Below are 18,437 nucleotides of genomic sequence, written 5' to 3'. Positions count from 1 at the left end.
ATCCCATTATGCCCAGTTTTCACAGCTAAATACCTGAATGCAGTCTTCACATTAAGACCTGGATGATAAATAGGACAGAAGGCACAACACCAGCTGACAAAGCAATAATTTAAGAGCTCCTGACTGGCAATAGCAGAAAACTCTGTTACCTACCCAAAAGAAAGCATGACTACAGATAACACCTGCTGCTCCATGTGGTTACATCAGTTATTTGCAGCAGATTTCTAAGATATTTGGTACACCTAATGAGGAACTTCAATAAAACAACAATTTACAAGGAAACTGCTCTCTGCATTTAGTTTATGTAATCTACTGATTCTTCAGACATTCTTAAATGCTGAATTGCCACTATTTAATGTGAAAAACTTGTCACTGCTTTAAAATCTTCCATTGAATGTAAATGCCAGAAACAAAACCTGTCTGTAATGTGTTGCTCCCAGAGGAAGAAGGAATGATGAGTGTCAGAGAGTAACTTAAATGTATATTGTTTTAATAGAGCAGTTGAGAGCTGAAAAGCCCCAGTTATAACAAGTCCTTATGCTCTAGCACTGTTGCTTGGACAGTGAAGCTACAAACAAGACATGATGTTCAAAGGCAGTGTTTAATTCTCAGAAGACTGAGTAAATTTTAGCACTTAAAAAGAAACACTCCGTTATTTTAAATAACCCAAATCTCTATCCCTCCTCAGTGCTATACTTCATCCTGCTATACTTGAGTTACTTCTCACAGACATTTGTGAAGTGAAAGACAGTTCTGAAATACAACCCTCAGGTATTACTCTAGTTACAAGTTATCTAGATATGCAAGCATAAAACTAAGGGAGCCAGATGATGTTTTACTTAGTCCTGCTGAAGAGCTCAAATAGTGCAGTGGAACTAGTGGTAAATCAACACCAGCTTCTAAAAACATGTCAAGTTATTCATCTACCTGTACTGGAGAGATGGCATCCAAGCTGCTAGCACTGGGCGGACGTCCTTTGGGCATGACTCCAGGTGGTGGCTGCCTGGCCTTGTTCATGACATTGCTGCAGTTAGCTACCATGGTGAGGATCATCTCCGACAGCTCCTGAGAAACACTCCTAGAACATGGAAGTAGGACAGTGAGCCATGCAACAATGAAACTAAACCCCCTAATTTATTTGGTTTTCCTATAGAAATTGGGGTCACATTTCACAAATAGAAGCTGCAAAACAGCCCCAGCAGAAGCTACATTGTTATTTGCAAAACTGATATTAGAGCATGTCTCAAGAGAAACATGCTATATATAAATAGAAATTTCTAAACTGTATTTCTAAAAATTCATATCCAACAGCATATTCTTGTGTTTCCGCTAATGAAAATACTACTTTTCCAGTTGCTGGAGCAAGTAATGACTTACAGAAAACTGTGATATGTGAATACATGGCTCCAGCAGTCCTTGAAAGAGCAAACTATCTACAACACTTGGTCTGCTGTTGTCCACATTATAGGGTCTATACAGTTCAGCCTCATGAATTAAACCACACAATAACTGATGCTGTGATCCCTTGCTCAAATCTGCTCAAGGCCTGTTCCTGTCCCAGACATCACAACTGGTGATTATTCCCATTCTGAAACTCATTACACACAAGGTTTCTCCTAAAAAGCAGACACCACATGACTAAAGCTTTAGCTATACACTCAAAAGACAAAAAGGATGAGAAACGAATATCATCACCTGCTTTAGTGAAATTCATCTGTTTATAAAAGTGAACAACATTAATACACCAACATTAAACCAAAACAGAGAGGAAGCCCAACTAACCAAGGAAATTGTATTCAAAAGCCAACAGAAAACTCAAACTTAGTGTCCTGGGTTCAGCCATAACAGTTATTTTTCTCCTTCTTAGTAGCTGGTGCAGTGCTGTGTTTTCAACTTTACTCCAAGAACAATGGTGATAACACACCAACGGTTTTAGTTATTGCAAAGTAATGTTTACTCTGACAAAAGACTTTACAGTCTCATGCTCTGCCAGTGAGGAGGGGCAGGGGAAGCCAGGAGGAAGCAGAGATAGGACACTTGACCCAAACTAGCCAAGGGGGTATTCCATACCACAGTACATCATGCCCAGTATAGAAACTGAGGGAAGTTACCCGGAAGGCCCAGATCACTGCTCAGGTCGGACTGGGTATCAGTCGGCAGGTGGTAAGCAATTGTATTGGGCATCACTTGGGTTTATTGTTATCTTTTCCTTTTCCCCTTTTAGTTTTATATTTGCTCTCATTATTATTATTGATGGTGGTACTAATAGTTTTGTTTTGTACCTTAGTTACTGGACTGTTCTTATCTCAACCAGCAAAATTTACACTCTTTTGATTCTCCTCCCCAAACCTCTGGGAGCAGAGATGAAAGAAGGAGAGGAGCAAGCGAGCAGCTGTGTGGTGCTGAGTTACCAGCTGGGCTTAAACCACAACAGTCCTTTGTGGCAACCAACGTGGGGCTCAAAGGTTTGAGATAGCGACAGATCTAAGCATAGTGTGTCTAATCATATTTGTGAACAGCATTCATTATTTTGGATTAATAGTCACTATTTGCTCTCAGAGTTGTTGTGCTTAATCTCAGAGTTTCAGCATGCTGCACCTTATTTGCAGCCAGTATTTTCTATTTTACTGTTTATCAGCTTGGGGAGCCTGGGCTAAAGTTCTTGTTTCACTTTACTTCATGGTAATGACGTGTAATACAACAGAATCATTGATCACAAAACTGGTCTGGTTTGCGTTCTCAGCATGGCCATCACCTCTATACTTTGGGGGGTAAGTAGTAAGAATTGTTAGCAATTACACATCTTATTTTTTCATCATCAAGGCAATGTATGAAGGAGACATTCCCTCACACCCTCTGCTCTTCAACCAGGTTATTTACAGCAGCATTTAAGAACTTTAAAGGTTTTGGATGTCCTCCTGATTTCCTTGAAACCAGCCAGCTCCTTTTGCTGGAGATCAATATGCTGCCACATATATGGCATATGTTTTACCTATGGCCATACCACCCTGAGAATGCCCAATCTCATATGATCTCAAAAGTTAAGCAGGATTGGGCTTGAGTCTTGTCTAAGGTTAAATGACAATCTAAAAGGACTAGCATGAGATTTTCCCCCAAGGCTGGACAATCATGAATGGTAGGGTGTGCAGGATAGTATGGGCAAAGATCTAGGGCAGTGCATCCCTCCAGTGCTTTCGAATTTTACCCCGAACAAACGCAAAATGCAAAAAAACTAGAAGAGTGAGATGAGCTGTCATTCTGACAATACCAGAGAGGGACAACTTGCTGCAACATGCTGGGGCTTGGCCTATGCCTAAAGAGCCCTGTTCTGTGAGGAGCAGGAAAAAGATGTCTCTGGATCTGATTAAAAAAAAAAAAAAAGAGCTACAGACAACACAGCTACTCAAGCCCCAAACAAAACACCCACTCCAACCACAGTGACAGACACTGCAGCTAAGCCAAAGGACCAACCTGTGCCAATATTAGTTGCCTGTATAAGCAAGGAGAAAAGCAAATGAGAGCCAAGAAGAGTAACTCGTGCATTAAAGAAAGATGAAGACCCAATGCGCACACTAGAGGGGACAGCATCTGAGCAAGTTATTACTACAGGAATCACAGGAAGAGGAACCTCAACTGAGCTGTGGAATATACAAACATATTTCAGCCATCTTCCAAGGGAGCACAAGGTCACAGGGTTGCTCTGATGCTGGAACAATGGGGCCAACAGTCACAAACTAGAAGGTAGGGAAGCCAAGCAGCTGGGATCACTTGCTAGGGAAGAGGGAATTGACAAAAAGATTGCAAAAGACAAATAGTCCCTCAGGCTTTGGAGGCATCTCTTGGCAACTGTGAAAGAAAGGTGTCCCTGCAAGCACAATGTTATGTGTCACTCAAACAAGAGAACCATGATGGAGGTATTCAGTCCCTGGGACAATCAGTCATTCTAGAGATAATTTCTTGTAAGCTGGATGCAGGGAATGTGCCCGTAGATCCAGATGAAGTCTATACACGACCCATGTGGTGGAAGCTTACAAGGAGTGCACCATCATCATATGTCCACTCATGGGAATCAATGACCTGGAGTGAGGCAGCACCACAAAGTGAGTCATCATCTCCAAGAGTTCAAAGACAATCTCACCCCTTCCATTATTTCAGCTGTGGAAAAAACTCCTGACCCAATAGTTGAAACAACAGAAAGATGATGTATCTGATCTATCCAGCTCCTCACATGTATCAACCCGTGTCTCAGCTATTAATAGCCTGAGAGAGAAGACAGAGAAGGTACATGCTACGGGCTACCCTACAGTTTTACTTGTGGGACCATGGAGAAGACATGAGAAACTGGGATGGAAAACCTACCTCAGTTCTCGAAGAACAGGTACATGAACTGAAAAGGAGAACAAAGGACAAGGATGATCATCCCAAGTCTTCGGTGAGCAGCTTCCCAGATGGGATGGAAGAGCTGGTTTCACTCCAGTTGTTACGATTGTTATTAGAGGGGCCCTGCCTGGATCCACGTGGAGGTGAGGGACAACTGGGTTTCCTGAACTATGTGGATCAGATGGCCTGGCACATCAGTCCCACAGGAGTAGATACCAGTGCAGAGTGTACCCTGATGTCGTCAAGCTGTCAAGGGATGGAACCCATTTATGTTTCTGGAGTGACAGGAGGATCCCAAGAGCTGACTGTACTGGAGGCTGAAATCAGACTGACAGGGAAGAAATGGCAAAAGCACCCTACTGTGACTGGTCCAGATGCTCAGTGCATCCTTGACATAGACTGTCTCAGGAGAGGGTACTTCAAAGACCCAAAAGGGTACCGGTGGGCTTTTGGTATTGCTGCCTTACAGATGGAGAAAATGAAGCAGCTATCCACCTTGCCTGGCCTCTCAGATGAACCTTCTGTTGTGGGGTAGCTGAAAGTCAAAGAACAAGCGCCAATCATGACCACAACAGTGCACCAGCAACAATATCACACCAGCCAAGACTCCCTGATTCCCATTCATAAGCTGATCCATAGACTAGAGAGATAAGGAGTGATCAACAGGGCACGCTCACCCTTTAATATGGCCAGTGCAAAAATCTAACAGAGAGAGGAGACTAACAGTAAACTATCGTGGCCTGAATGAAGCCACAGAACCACTGAGTGCTGATGAATCAGATATGCTAGAACTTGAACTATGAACTGGAGTAAAAGGCACCCAAGTGGGAAACCACAACTGACACTACCAATGCATTTTTCTTAATCCCTTTGGCAGAGGAGTGCAGGCCACAGTTCGCTTTTACTTTGAGGAGCAATCCAGTACACTTAAAACCAACTGCCCTGGGGTGGAAAAAACAACCTCACCATCTGCCATGGACTGATCCAGACGGCACTGGAACAGGGGCAAGCTCCAGAACACCTGCAATACCTTGCTGACTTCATCGTGTGTGGTGAATAGTCAGGGATTTGGGTATCTCTAATATGCAACTCGATTTGGGAAGCCAGGCCTACCGGAGAATAGTGGAGTTGGTCTAACAATGAAGGGGAAAGAGCAGTTTTGGTAGAAGGCTTGCCAGGATGCTCAAGAAAGCTTTAAACTAGATGTATTGGGAGATGGGGGCATCATTCCATCAGAACACTCCCAGTCAGTAGCCAGCACCTATAAGAAAGCTTGGAGCAATGTAGAGATATTTCAGCAGCTCCAGCCAATGAGCTGGCTTCATATGAAGATAGGCTCAGATGTCTGTACACAAAACCCCGTAGCATGGATATCAAACAAGAGGAATTAGAGATGTGTGTATGCCTATGGGGATATGATATAACTGGTATCAAAGAAACATGGTGGGATGGCTCCTATGACTAGAGTGTTAGAATGGAAGGTTACAGGCTCTTTAGAAAAAGACAGGATGGGCAGACAGGGATGGGGAGTTGAAATTTGTTAGGGATAGGCTGGAGAGCATGGAACTCTGTCTAGGATGAGGTGATCAGTTAACAGTTTGTGGGTCAGGGTTAAAGGGAGAACAGTGATGGGAGACATTACTGTGGGGATCTGTTACAGACCACCTGAGCAAGAGGAATCCGTGGATCAAGCGCTCCACAGACAAATAGGAACAGCCTCACATTCACAGGCCCTTCTCATAAGGGACTTCAACAACCCTGATACCTGTTGGAGGGAGGGTACAGCCAGGCAAAAGCAATCTAGGAGGTTCCTTGACTGTGTGGAAGAAACCTTCCTTCTGCAAGTAACAGAGGGGGCGACAAGAAGAGGTGCCATGCTTGACTTCATGCTCACCAACAGGGAAGGGCTCTTTGGAAATGGGATGCTCCAAGGAAGCCTTGATTGCAGTGATCATAAGATGGTCAAATTCAAGATCCTCAGGACAGTGAGAAAAATCATGCAGCAAGCTCACTGCCCAGGACTTCAAGAGAGCAGACCCAGCCTCTTCAGGAACCTGCTCACTAAGGTTCCATAGAATATAGCCCTAGAGGGCAGGGGGGCCCAAGACTGCCAGTTGACATTCAAGGATCACCTGCTACAAGCTCATGAGTGTTGCATCCCAACTAGAAGGAAGTGCAGCAGGAGGGCCAGGAGACCCCCTTGGATGGATAAGGAGCTTCTCTGGAAGCTATTGGGAGAACTGGGTACCCTGGATTTGGAGAAGGCTGAGGTTCTTAATGACTTCTTTGCCTTGGTCTTCACTGGCAAAGGCTCAGACCACACTGCCCAAGTCTTGGAAGGCAGGTGCAGGGACTGTAAGAATGAAGACCCTAGGCCCACTGTAGGTGAGGATCTGATTCCAGATCATCTTAAGAACCTGAACATGCACATGTCCATGGGACCTGATGAAATCTATCTGCGGGTCCTGAAGGAGCTGGCGAATGAAGTTGCAAAGCCACTGGCCATCATATTTGAAAAATCATGGTAGTCAGGTGAAGTTCCTGATGACTGGAAAAAGGGAAATATAACCCCCATTTTCAAGAAGGGGAACATGGATGACCTGGGGAATTACAGACCACTCAGTCTCACCTCTGTGCCTGGCAAAATCTTGGAGCAGATTCTCCTGGAAGGCATGCTAGGGCACATAAAAAACAACAAGGTGCTTGGTGACAGCCAGCATGGCTTCACTAGGGGGAAATCCTGCCTGACCAATTTGGTGGCCTTCTATGATGGGGCTATGGAACTGATGGACAGGGGTGGAGCAGTTGACATCATCTACCTGGACTTGTGCAAAGCGTTCGACACTGTCCCACATGACATCATTGTCTCTAAATTGGAGAGACATCAATTTGAGAGGTGGATCACTCAGTGGATAAAGAACTGGCTGGAAGGCTGCACGCAAAGAGTTGTGGTCAACGGCTTAATGTCCGTCTGGAGACCGGTAACGAGTGGTGTCCCTCATGGATCAGTGTTGGGACCGGTCTTGTTTAATATCTTTGTAGGTGCCATGGACAGTGGGATTGAGTGTACCCTCAGCCAGTTTGCCGATGACACCAAGCTGTGTGGTTCGTTTGATACGCTGGAGGGAAGAAACACCATCCAGAGGGACCTTGACACACTTGTGAGGTGCGCTGATGCCAACCTCATGAAGTTTATCCATGCCAAGTGCAAGGTCCTACACCTGGGTCAGAGCAATCCCAGGCACAGCTACAGGTTGGCAGAGAAGAAATGCAGAGTAGTCCTGCAGAGAAGGACTTGGGGGTGTTGGTCAATGAGAAAATGAACGTGAGCCAGCAGTGTGCACTCACAGCCCAGAAAGCCAACCATATTCTGGGCTGCATCAAGAGGACAGTGACCAGCAGGTCAAAAGGAGGTGATCCTGCCCCTCTACTCTGCTCTTGTGAGACCTCACTTGGAGTATTGTGTGCAGTTCTCGTGTCCTCAACATAAGAAGGACATGGTACTGCTGGAAAAAGTCCAGAGGAGGGTCACAAGGATGATCAGGGGACTGGAGCACCTCCCATATGAAGTCAGGCTGAAAAAGTTGGGCTGTTCAGCCTGGAGAAGAGAATACTGCATGGAGACCTCCAGTATCTGAAGGGGGCCTACAGGGATGCTGGTGAGGGACTACTGATTAGGGACTGTAGTGATAGGACAAGGGGTAACGGGTTAAAACTTCAACAGGGGAAGTTTAGATTGGACATAAGGAAGAAGTTCTTTACTGTTAGGGTGGTGAGGCACTGGAATGTGTTGCCCAGGGAAGTTGTGAATGCTCCATCCCTGGCAGTGTTCAAGGCCAGTTTGGACAGACCCCTGGGTGACATGGTTTAGTGTGAAGTGTCCCTGCCCATGGCAGGGGGCTGGAACTAGATGATCTTAAGGTCCTTTCCTATCCTAACAATGTGATGATTCTATGATACAGTGGAAGTTTTTGAGAAAGGGACGAATATCATTCAAATCCTGCTGAAGGTTGGTTTTGCCATAAAAACAGATTAAGATCAAGGGACCTGCACAGGAGATTCAATTTTGGGGAATAAAATGGCAAGGTAGTCGTCACCAGATCCCCACAGATGTGATCAACGAGGTAACAGCAATGTCTCCACCAACTAACAAGAAGGAAACAGAAGCTTTTTTAGTTTTTGTGGAGTTCTGGAGAATGCACATTACAAATTACAGTCTGATTGTAAGCCTTCTGTTATGTAACCCAGAAGAATGATTTCAAATGGTCCCACAGCAACAGTGAGCCTTTGAACATACTAAAAGAGAGATAGTTCATGCAGTAGCCCTTGAACCAGTCCTGATATGGCAAGATGGGAAAAATGTGCTTTACACCACAGCCAGGAAGAATTGTCCTACCTGGAAAGCATCTAGCAGAAAGCTCCAAGGGAGACTCAAAGTCAATACCTCAGCTTTTGGAGTCAGGGGCACAGAGGATCTGAGGCCAGCTATACCCCACCTGAAAATGAGATACTGGCTGCACTAATCACACAAGAAGCTCAAATAAGAAATCCCAGTCATCCAGGAATTCTAGAAATCATCATGGACTGGTCAGAGGACAAAGATCTTGGAATGTCACCAGAGGAGGAGGTGATGCATGCTGAAGAGGCACCACCATATAAAAAAAACAGTCAGAAAGTGAGAAGCAGTCTGCCTTGTTTACTGATGGGTTCTGCCGTATTGTGAGAAAGAATTGGAGATGGAAGGCAGCTGTATGGAGCCCCTTATGACAAGTTGCAGAAAGTGCTGAAGGAGAGGGTGAATCAAGTCAGTTTGCAGAGGTGAAAGCCATCCAGCTGGCCCTGGACATTGCTGAATGAGAAAAGTGGCCAGTACTTTATACTGACTCATGGATGGTGGCAAATGCCCTGTTGGGGTGGTTGCAGCAATGGAAGCAGAGCAACTGGCAATGCAGAGGTAAACCCATTTGGGCTGCTGCACTCTGGCAAGATATCGCTGTCCAAATGCAGAAACTGGTGGTGAAGGTACACCCTGTAGATGCCCATGTACCCAAGAGTCGGGCCACTGAGGGACACCAGAACAACAAACAGGTGGATCAAGCCGCTAAGACTGAAGTGGCTCAGATGAACTTAGATTGGTAACATAAGGGTGAACTAGTTTTTAGCCCAGTGGGCCCATGACACCTCAAGCCATCAAGGCAGAGATATATGATATATATGGGCTCGTGATCGAAGGTGAAACAAGGGGAACACAAAATCACAAAATGGAATATATAAACCTCTAGAATTAGTTTTAAGCAATGTTAAGTTCAATGGCTTTGTAACAGTAGCAGTGGAAAATTACTGAAGTGCATGGTACATAGAAAAAAAAATAGAGTACAGCTAGAGAACATACTGGCACAAGATAAATCATTATAGTTGATGTAGTCTTAAGAAAAACAGTCTAGAAGAACAGGACACAGGGATAAGGAGTATCTGGGAAAAGCAGGTGTCCACGATAGGCTACAGTTAAACTAACTGATAAGTAGGAGGATAGGAGGGTTATTATGTCTCTGGTGCTAACAAACCAATTAAACTGGTATAAGCATCTACTGCGCATGCTTCAAAAGCTGGCAGAAGTGATGAAGACTGTTGGAAGAAGTAAACGACCCTCAGAGACCACCACCACAATTCTGTATGCATGCGGGGAGCTTTCTGGAAAATAACGTAATCCATACGTAGCCTCATGAATATGTATGTGTGCCCAGGGACTATACAAGGATGGCTTGTGTAGCAATAGAGAGACACACGTTAGGAGGAGCTATCCCCCGTGTCTCCCGGCGCCGCAATAAAGAATACCTGCTTGTCAGCTTGAAAACTTTGTTGGCAAGTTTGTTCCTGGAGTTTTCTCCGAATCAATTGTAAACTTAAGAATGGACAGTATTGCCCAAGTTATTCAGGAATGTGAATCTTGCTTCAATTAAGCAAACCAAGCACTTAAAGCCTCTCTGGTATGGAGGACAATGGCTGAAGTACAAACATGGGGAGACCTGGCAGACTGACTGTATCACTCTCCCACTGAATCATAGAATCATAGAATAGTTATGGTTGGAAAGGACTTTAGGATCATTGTCATGGGTTCAGCAGTAGCTCATGCTCTGCCAGGGAGGAGGGAGAGATTGGGTGCCTGGTCTGGGCTAGTCGGGGAGGTATTCCATACCACAGCACGTCCTGCTCGGAGAGGGAACTGTAAGCTGGCCGGGAGGGGAAGGGGGAAGCTCTCTCTCTCTTCCGGGCTGGCCTCCTGGCGGCGGGTGGTATCGTACTCTCTCTCCCTGTTTGTCTCCTCTAACACTGATTTGTTATTGGTACCGTTAGTGATTTGTGTTATACCTTGATTGCTGGACTGATTTTACCTCGATCTGTGGGAGTTGTATCCCTCCGGCTCTCCTTCCCATCCCTCCAGGAGTGGGAAGGTGAGGGGGGGGGAAGGGAAACAAAGGGGGAACTGTGCAGATTTAGTTTTAACCATGACAATCATCTAGTTCGAACCCCCCTGCCATGGGCAGGGACACCTCACACTAAACAATATCACCCAAGGCTTCATCCAACCTGGTCTTGAACACCGCCAGGGATGAAGCATTCACAACCTCCCTGGGCAACCCATTCCAGTACCTCACCACCCTAACAGTAAAGAATTTCTTCCTTAGATCCAGTCTAAACCTCTGCTGTTTAAGTTTCAACCCATCCCCCCTTGTCCTATCACTACAGTCCCTAATGAACAGTCCCTCCCCAGCATCCCTGTAAGCCCCCTTCAGATACTGGAAGGCTGCTATGAGGTCTCCACGCAGCCTTCTCTTCTCCAGGCTGAACAGCCCCAACTTTCTCAGCCTGTCTTCATATGGGAGGTGCTCCAGTCCCCTGATCATCCTCCTGGCCCTCCTCTGGACTTGTTCTAACAGTACCATGTCCTTTTTATGTTGAGGACACCAGAACTGCACACAATACACCAAGGCAAGTGCCGTGTGCTTACCATGGTGGAAGCAACCACGGTACAATGGGCTGTTAAAAACTACACTGAGAGCAATGGGTGGTGGGACTTCGAAACACTGGGATACACATTTACCAAAAGCCACGTGGTTGGTCAGCACCAGATGATCTGCCAGCAGGGCTCGCCCAGCCCATTCAGTACTTTTGCATACTGTAGAAGGGTATAAAGTTTCTGTGGTGCACATAAAGAATTTGTTGGGGAACACAGTCTGGATTATTCCTGCTTCAGGTAAAGGCAAAGCCACTCATGGGTGGGTAAAGCAGGAAGATAGGGAAATCTGGTGTGTACCTCAAGGGGATTTAATTTTGGGGAAAACATCCAGTGAACTCAACTATATGCTGTTGTCTGCTATGTAACACTTCCATAGCCCAACAGCTAGATGCCCATCTCCTCCACTTTGGGCTTTGAAAAAAGATATGTGCTGTCATGATCATCAGCAAAGAATCAAGTCATGAGAAAAGCCAGCAGCAGCAGAACTGCCCTCAGGTCACCATCAACTGACCCTTACTTTCCTCTGATCATCACCCCAAAGAATGAACTTTGATGTAATCAGACGAGCTCAGCTGTGACCAGATGAGTTCAGTGGTGTCATCAGCAGGCAACAATCCAACACTACACACCATCTCTCCTGCCCTGAAAGACTGTTTCAAGAGATGGAGCCTGACATCATGGACTGGATGAATTCAGCAACTTTAGAGGGATTGTCCATGGACTGTGGAATGATATCTGTGTCTATACATCCACACACATGGGTGTATGTGTGTGTATGACAAAAAGGGATGGTATATTAAAAAAAAGCATGAGCATAACATAAATGGTATGGAGTAAGGGGTGGATACTGTCCTGGGTTCAGCTGTAACAGTTATTTTTCTCTTTCTTAGTAGCTGGTACAGTGCTGTGTTTTCAGCTTTAATCTGAGAACAGTGCTGATAATACAGTAATGCTTTTATTTGTTGCTAAGTAATGCTTACTTCAACCTAGGACTTTTCAGTCTCATGCTCTGCAGGGAGGAGAGGCTTGGGAAACCAGGAGGAAGCAGACAGGACACCTGTCCAACACTAGCCAAAGGGGTATTCCATACCACAGCAATTCGTGCCCAGTATATCAACTGGGTGTGTGTGTGAGGGTAGAGTTGGAAATGACAGCATGGAAGAAGCACTGCTGCCCTCTCACTAGCTCCTTCAGAGGAAGACTCCTCATACGCAGTTTGTGACCAAGTCACAAGCTTGGTCAGCCGGTGGTGCCCACAAGCACCCCAATTTTACTGTAAAAGCCCTCAGTAATAGAAGGAACACGTTGCTTTTTGAAGCTTCTCTGCTACATGATGCCACAACAGTGCTCACCAGTGATAAAGAAGTGGCACCAAAAATAAAGAGTCTCAGAACATGAAGGGTCCTGGTGGCTAAGAGCAGCATCTCCCTGGACACAAACCCGGATAAGTAATAACTACAACCTAATTAAAGAACAGGCTCCTAATTCCACTGATTTAGGAGATGGCAGACTTCAGCTGGTCAAGTGGAACTACCTTCCCAGACGTATTTAATGTTTACTGCGATGTTAATCTTCTGGTCTTTACAATGCTTGCTTCTATTTGTGACTGAAACCTGAACTAATCAAAGCAACTGCTTCATGAAAGAAATACAAGCATTTTCTTTTTAAAGCTCAAAGAGAATAACTAATGGAAAATGACTGCAAGTAGGTCACATTCTTTCACAAAAGGGAATACAAGTAGCTATAAAAAGAAACCAAAAGCTGAGAGAATTATGCCGATAGAGAACTAGTGAGCTCTTGGAATGAAATTAATAAATAAAACTTGGTAACACATTAAGATTCAGAACACAGTGACATTAGATGCCAGCCAAGTTTACAATTAACTATTAAACCTCTAAAATCTGAATGTGGTAGCATGCAAAATAAAAGTTAATTTGTGAGCTGTAGTCTTAGAAGATGCACTTTGAGTTGAAAAGTAACAGCCATCTTCTTAGTTCAAGAGGCATGCTAGGCCATTATATTCCAGAAGCAATATTCAAACAGCATTTTGGAGTTTAACTGCACAGGTCCCCGTAGAAATCGGGAGAACCCTTTACCTTAAAACAGAGCTACCCCAAATTCCCTTCTAGATTAAATATCCATCATGACAAATCTATATCAATATTCATTTCCTGGCATCTACATCAAAGGCATGAATCATCCTGGATACCTTTAAAGTATTTCTTAAATTTTTCAAAACAACACTGGCTAAACCAGGGGAAACAACAGAAGCATTAGATCAGGTTAGAACAAGTCCAGAGGAGGGCCACGAGGATGATCAGGGGACTGGAGCACCTCCCATATGAAGACAGGCTGAGAAAGTTGGGGCTGTTCAGCCTGGAGAAGAGAAGGCTGCGTGGAGACCTCATAGCAGCCTTCCAGTATCTGAAGGGGGCTTACAGGGATGCTGGGGAGGGACTGTTCATTAGGGACTGTAGTGATAGGACAAGGGGTAAGGGGCTGAAACTTAAACAGCGGAGGTTTAAATTGGATATAAAGAAGAAATTCTTTACTGTAAGGGTGGTGAGGTGCTGGAATGGGTTGCCCATGGAGGTTGTGAATGCTCCATCCCTGGCAGTATTCAAGGTCCTTTCCAACCCTAACTGTTCTATGATTCTATGATTCTAGGTAATGCACATTTACTGAAACATGGCAGCCTCTTTTGATGTCAAACTTTAACACCAAAGCTAGCATCATCTCTAGCTTTCAGTCCCTCTGGCTCACATGTCACACTATGCTACACCTAGTTACCTCAAATAGTACTGCAGTTAAATACCAGCTTGATCCGACAGCAGCAAGAAGTGACACCACAAATATTTTACAATCAGCCATTTTTACAAAATGTGAACACGGTATTTTAAAAATGGTTTGCCCAATTCCAGTTTCCATCAGCCCTTCTGTAGTCCACCCCTCCCTCTAGCAGATAAAACTGCTCTCTATGACACACACTTTTTATTCTGGACCTTAGATGAGCAATCTGGTTTGAAAAAGATCTTAGATATTTTTCACTCTGACTACTTCCAGGCTACCCCAAATGAAGACAACAGAAGTTACACATGTCTAGTTTCAGTCTCAATTACATTAATATCATCACTTACCACTTTGCTCCAACACATAGAATCACGGAATCATAGAATAGTTAGGGTTGGAAAGGACCTTAAGATCATCCAGTTCCAACCCCCCTGCCATGGGCAGGGACACCTCACACTAAACCATGTCACCCAAGGCTTCATCCAACCTGGCCTTGAACACTGCCAGGGATGGAGCATTAGCCCTTTCTGCTAGGGCAGCAACCACACACAGGCATTTGGCTTAACACAACCACAAAATCCTTTCCACAGTCACTGCATGCTGTCACATTCTGTAATTATGGCCTATATCCCTTTCTGTCCAAATTACAGCCCTGTATCTAGTCATTAACAACCCAGGATCTGACTAACCAGCCATCCCTCAGTCAAAGCTCAGCTCACTTGTTTGATTATAAAGACAGGAATGCTCAAGCTGTTGTCTCAACTCTGTCTACTCTACAAGAGTAGTCTCAGTGCAAAATTTAACATACATCTGGATCTATGCCTGCAAGCTTATTTACTTTCATTAACCCCATTCTCTGTGTGAAATTCCAAACCAGCTATGACCATGTGCCAGCAAATAAGCTGCAAAGAGATTACACATTCCATATAAGCAGTATAAACCTTACCCAGCACAAGCTTGAAGACATGCCAACATAGTTGCCAAGGTTTCTGGAGGAAGTTGAGCACTTTTGGGCTGATCTTTTTCTGGAGCAAGGCCGCTCAGGATAGATGGACATCTTCTCTTTAAAAAAGTCATACAGGCCTGAATGAAAGACTCCTGGGGAGGGGGGGGGGGGGGGGAAATAATGGTCTCTTAGTCACCCAAACAGCATCCAAGCCACTATTTCAAACTTGGCAATTGCACCATGGAAAGAATTGCACTAAGCTATTATAGTTCAGTGAAAATATTGAACTATCAGACCATGGACACTTTCCACAACATTAAAGCTACTTATAAGACTGTTAAAGTGACTTGAGTTAATCACTGACAGAGTGAAGAAATAAGAAAAAAAACTGTTTTACCCCATGCTCCCGAATTTTATCTGTGAGCCATTTGTCAAGTTTGAGGTATTCCCGTCGAGAGGCAAGTGCAGCAAGGTCAATAACAAAAGCAAATGGAGTACCATTTAGCAGCATTGACAAGGCCTAAAGGGGGGGAGGGGAGGGGGGGGGAAAAATATCAGAAGACTACTAGTGAAGACACAAGGATACCCCATGTCCTTTCTTCCCTTTTTAATCCACATATGTTTGTTAGTAAAGAAATCTTGCTATCACATAGAATCCCAGACTGGTTTGGGTTGGAAATAACCTGAAAGCCCATCCAGTTCCAATCCCCTGCCACAGGCAAGGACACCTTCCACTAGACCAGGTTGCTCCAAGCCCTGTCCAACCTGGCCTTGAACACTGCCAGGGATGGGGCAGCCACAGCTTCTCTGGGCACCCTGTGCCAGGGCCTCACCACCCTCACTGTGAAGAATTTTCTTCATGCTGCTATGCTTTTCTTAGTCAACAAAAAAAATTGGTACTACAAGCTTCATTTATAGCTTGCTCAGGAGAGAAATAAGCAAGAGCTCTCATTTCAAATCATGGCCCTACCCCTTCTTTGAAGCCACCTGGTGTTGATAGTTAAACTCCTCTTTATGAATATCCACCAGCAAATGGAGCTACCAAGTTGATAGTGCAACAAAATTAATCAGAAGAGCCTGTCCTCTCCCTGTAAACAGAGCTCAACCCCTGCAGAGTTTCTTTGAATGTGCTATCTCCTCAAAGCGGTCAACTTTTAACACAGAAACTGCTACAACAAAACTGTCTTCAAGCAGCAGTTGATGCTTTTGTACTGAGACATGCAATTATTTTGCATCTAACTTTAGGAAGCCATAAAGGCCTCAAAGAAGTCAGTCACAACTTCCAGTCTCTTTTGTGAACGTGTAAACAGCTGAGAAATAGTATTTTTAAGAGATCCCTGTTCCATGAATCTTAGCAGTGCCACCTTCACACAATACCTGATGGATATTTACTACATTCTAATTTTAATGATATTTAAGGTTAAAACAATCAAAGTTCTTCCTGGATATATAGTACATTCACATAGCAAGCAGGTCTATTATACTGCTTCCCAAGTAACTTGGCAACTAAGCTACGTAACTAACTACTGCAAACACCGAGTGAAATGTCTTGGGCTCATAAGTGGACAGCACTTGTACCCTAGAAAGCGTCTCTAGTCAGATACCACAGCTCAGCTGAAGAGCACTTAAAATTCACATGAGCATAGTATTTCTTTTTGCCTTTTTTTTTTTTTTAAACTAAGACTACGTACAGCAGTAACAACTGAATTCAGACATGCTTAAACAAAGCAATCCTTACTAAACGAGTCACAATTAAGTTAAACTTAGTTTTTGTTAAAAATGAGCAAGTCTGCATAAGACACTGGACAGAAAATAACAGCAGTGCTCTGGAAAACTCACCTTCAAGTCTTGTGCCACATCAAGAATACGTGAGAGTTTTGCCTGGTCATACTGCTCCCCTCTCATGTACCATTCTGCCATTGCATGCATGATCAGCTGACGAATCGAAGGAGACTGACCCTAAGGAGAATTACATTAGGATTGTATTTCATGCCTCTAGGAAAAGGATCAACTACATGAACATTAAATAGGATATTTTACTTCTAAAGCTTAACATGCAAACATTATTTGCTCTTTAGCTTCAGAACTTCTAAGTTGGGCTTTTTGTGCAATAACAAACTATCCTGGAGCTACTAAAGGATGCAGAATGACTAAGACTGGTAAGTATGTAGAACCCCATCTCCAAGTGTACAGCTCTAAATCTTCTCAATTGTAGAGAAACTGCTTTTGAAATATGCAAATTATTTACAACATGTTATGCTTGACATGATGTGCTGAAGTGAGAATTGCAATGCCACATCTTAACATGGAAAACAGTACCTAGCTCTTTACAGGGACATTTTGAAACTACAGCACAAATAAGATTTTCATAGCAGCAAGGGTTTTGCTTAAAAGGTTTCCTCATCTGGGGAAGTGAAACATCCTCAAGTTGTGGAATGACACTGTGTAACATGGCAGCCATCATTACGTACTTAATTCTGAAGCCTACACTGTGGGAAAATTGCATATTCTGCCATTTCAAGACCTTATGCAAAAAGCACACCACTTGTATCCTACCCCTCATTCTGCAATTTTTAAAGAGATATCAGAAAAAATATAAAACGTTCATAACACTCCAAATAGCAAATAGCCATAATTTTGCAGTGAATGTGAACTAAGCTTCTTATTAATGCTACTTGAACAGGACAATATGTTTTCTACTGCAGATTCCCTCCAACCCCAGAGGCTTCCACTGCTTTAAGTTTCTTCTTACAACTCCTATTTGCACAATTACCAGTGGACACAATAATGAAGGCCATACCAAAAGGCCTACTTATTTCCCTATTAAAAGCACGGACTTGCATATATATTTACCCCGTCTCTACATGGAAGCTCTCCCTGAAAAAGCTCAGCAGCAAATCCTAAGTTTTCAGGAAACATCCTAGATTTAAGAGTATAAATAGTTTCTTTATACCTAGAATAGCCTCCATCTTTTCAAAAGTACAATAGAGATAATTTTGGTTTAAACCTCCTCACCTCTTAGTGCTTCAGGTTTTTACACTTCAAATGTGTAAGGTAGAGAGTTGGGGGCAGGGGAGAACTGTTGCTGTTGTGAGATTTATGGTGTTTGTTTAAAAACAAGCAAACAAACTCTGGTCAACTTTGGTTAAAACTGAATAGTTAAAACAGTCAAACTTAAATTTGATCTCTACTTTTACAGGAATATTTTCTCAGTGAATATTACTTCTTTGTTCTGAATATATTTCCCCAAAGAAAAATCAAATCACAACAGTTTGCTTCAACTCATTACTTTGCATTAACCAC

At 43.8% G+C, this 18,437-nt stretch overlaps 1 protein-coding gene and 1 non-coding gene across 13 annotated transcripts in view; both read right to left on the bottom strand.

The window, feature by feature from the left end:
- The window catches only part of LOC117438218 (CCR4-NOT transcription complex subunit 1-like), a 100,892-nt gene that overhangs the window by 45,673 nt on the left and 36,782 nt on the right, over positions 1–18,437 (bottom strand). For 11 of the 12 annotated variants that reach the window (XM_034073707.1, XM_034073706.1, XM_034073710.1 and 8 more), the window contains exons 14-17: positions 16,974–17,093; positions 15,532–15,654; positions 15,135–15,286; positions 928–1,078 (exon numbers count right to left, since the gene is read on the bottom strand). In XM_034073707.1, the coding sequence (XP_033929598.1) occupies positions 928–1,078; positions 15,135–15,286; positions 15,532–15,654; positions 16,974–17,093 (546 nt within the window). The remainder of the gene's footprint in view (positions 1–927; positions 1,079–15,134; positions 15,287–15,531; positions 15,655–16,973; positions 17,094–18,437) is intronic. The other variant, XM_034073714.1, reaches the window with a different exon arrangement.
- On the bottom strand, positions 476–603 carry LOC117438234 (small nucleolar RNA SNORA50). Its single transcript, XR_004550672.1, has one exon. It is a non-coding gene; the product is annotated as a small nucleolar RNA SNORA50 (small nucleolar RNA).

This window comes from Melopsittacus undulatus (assembly GCF_012275295.1).
Source record: "Melopsittacus undulatus isolate bMelUnd1 chromosome W unlocalized genomic scaffold, bMelUnd1.mat.Z SUPER_W_unloc_2, whole genome shotgun sequence".
NCBI classification, from domain to species: domain Eukaryota; kingdom Metazoa; phylum Chordata; class Aves; order Psittaciformes; family Psittaculidae; genus Melopsittacus; species Melopsittacus undulatus.
Note: the sequence above shows the minus strand (reverse complement) of the source record. Positions and strands in the feature narration are given on the sequence as shown.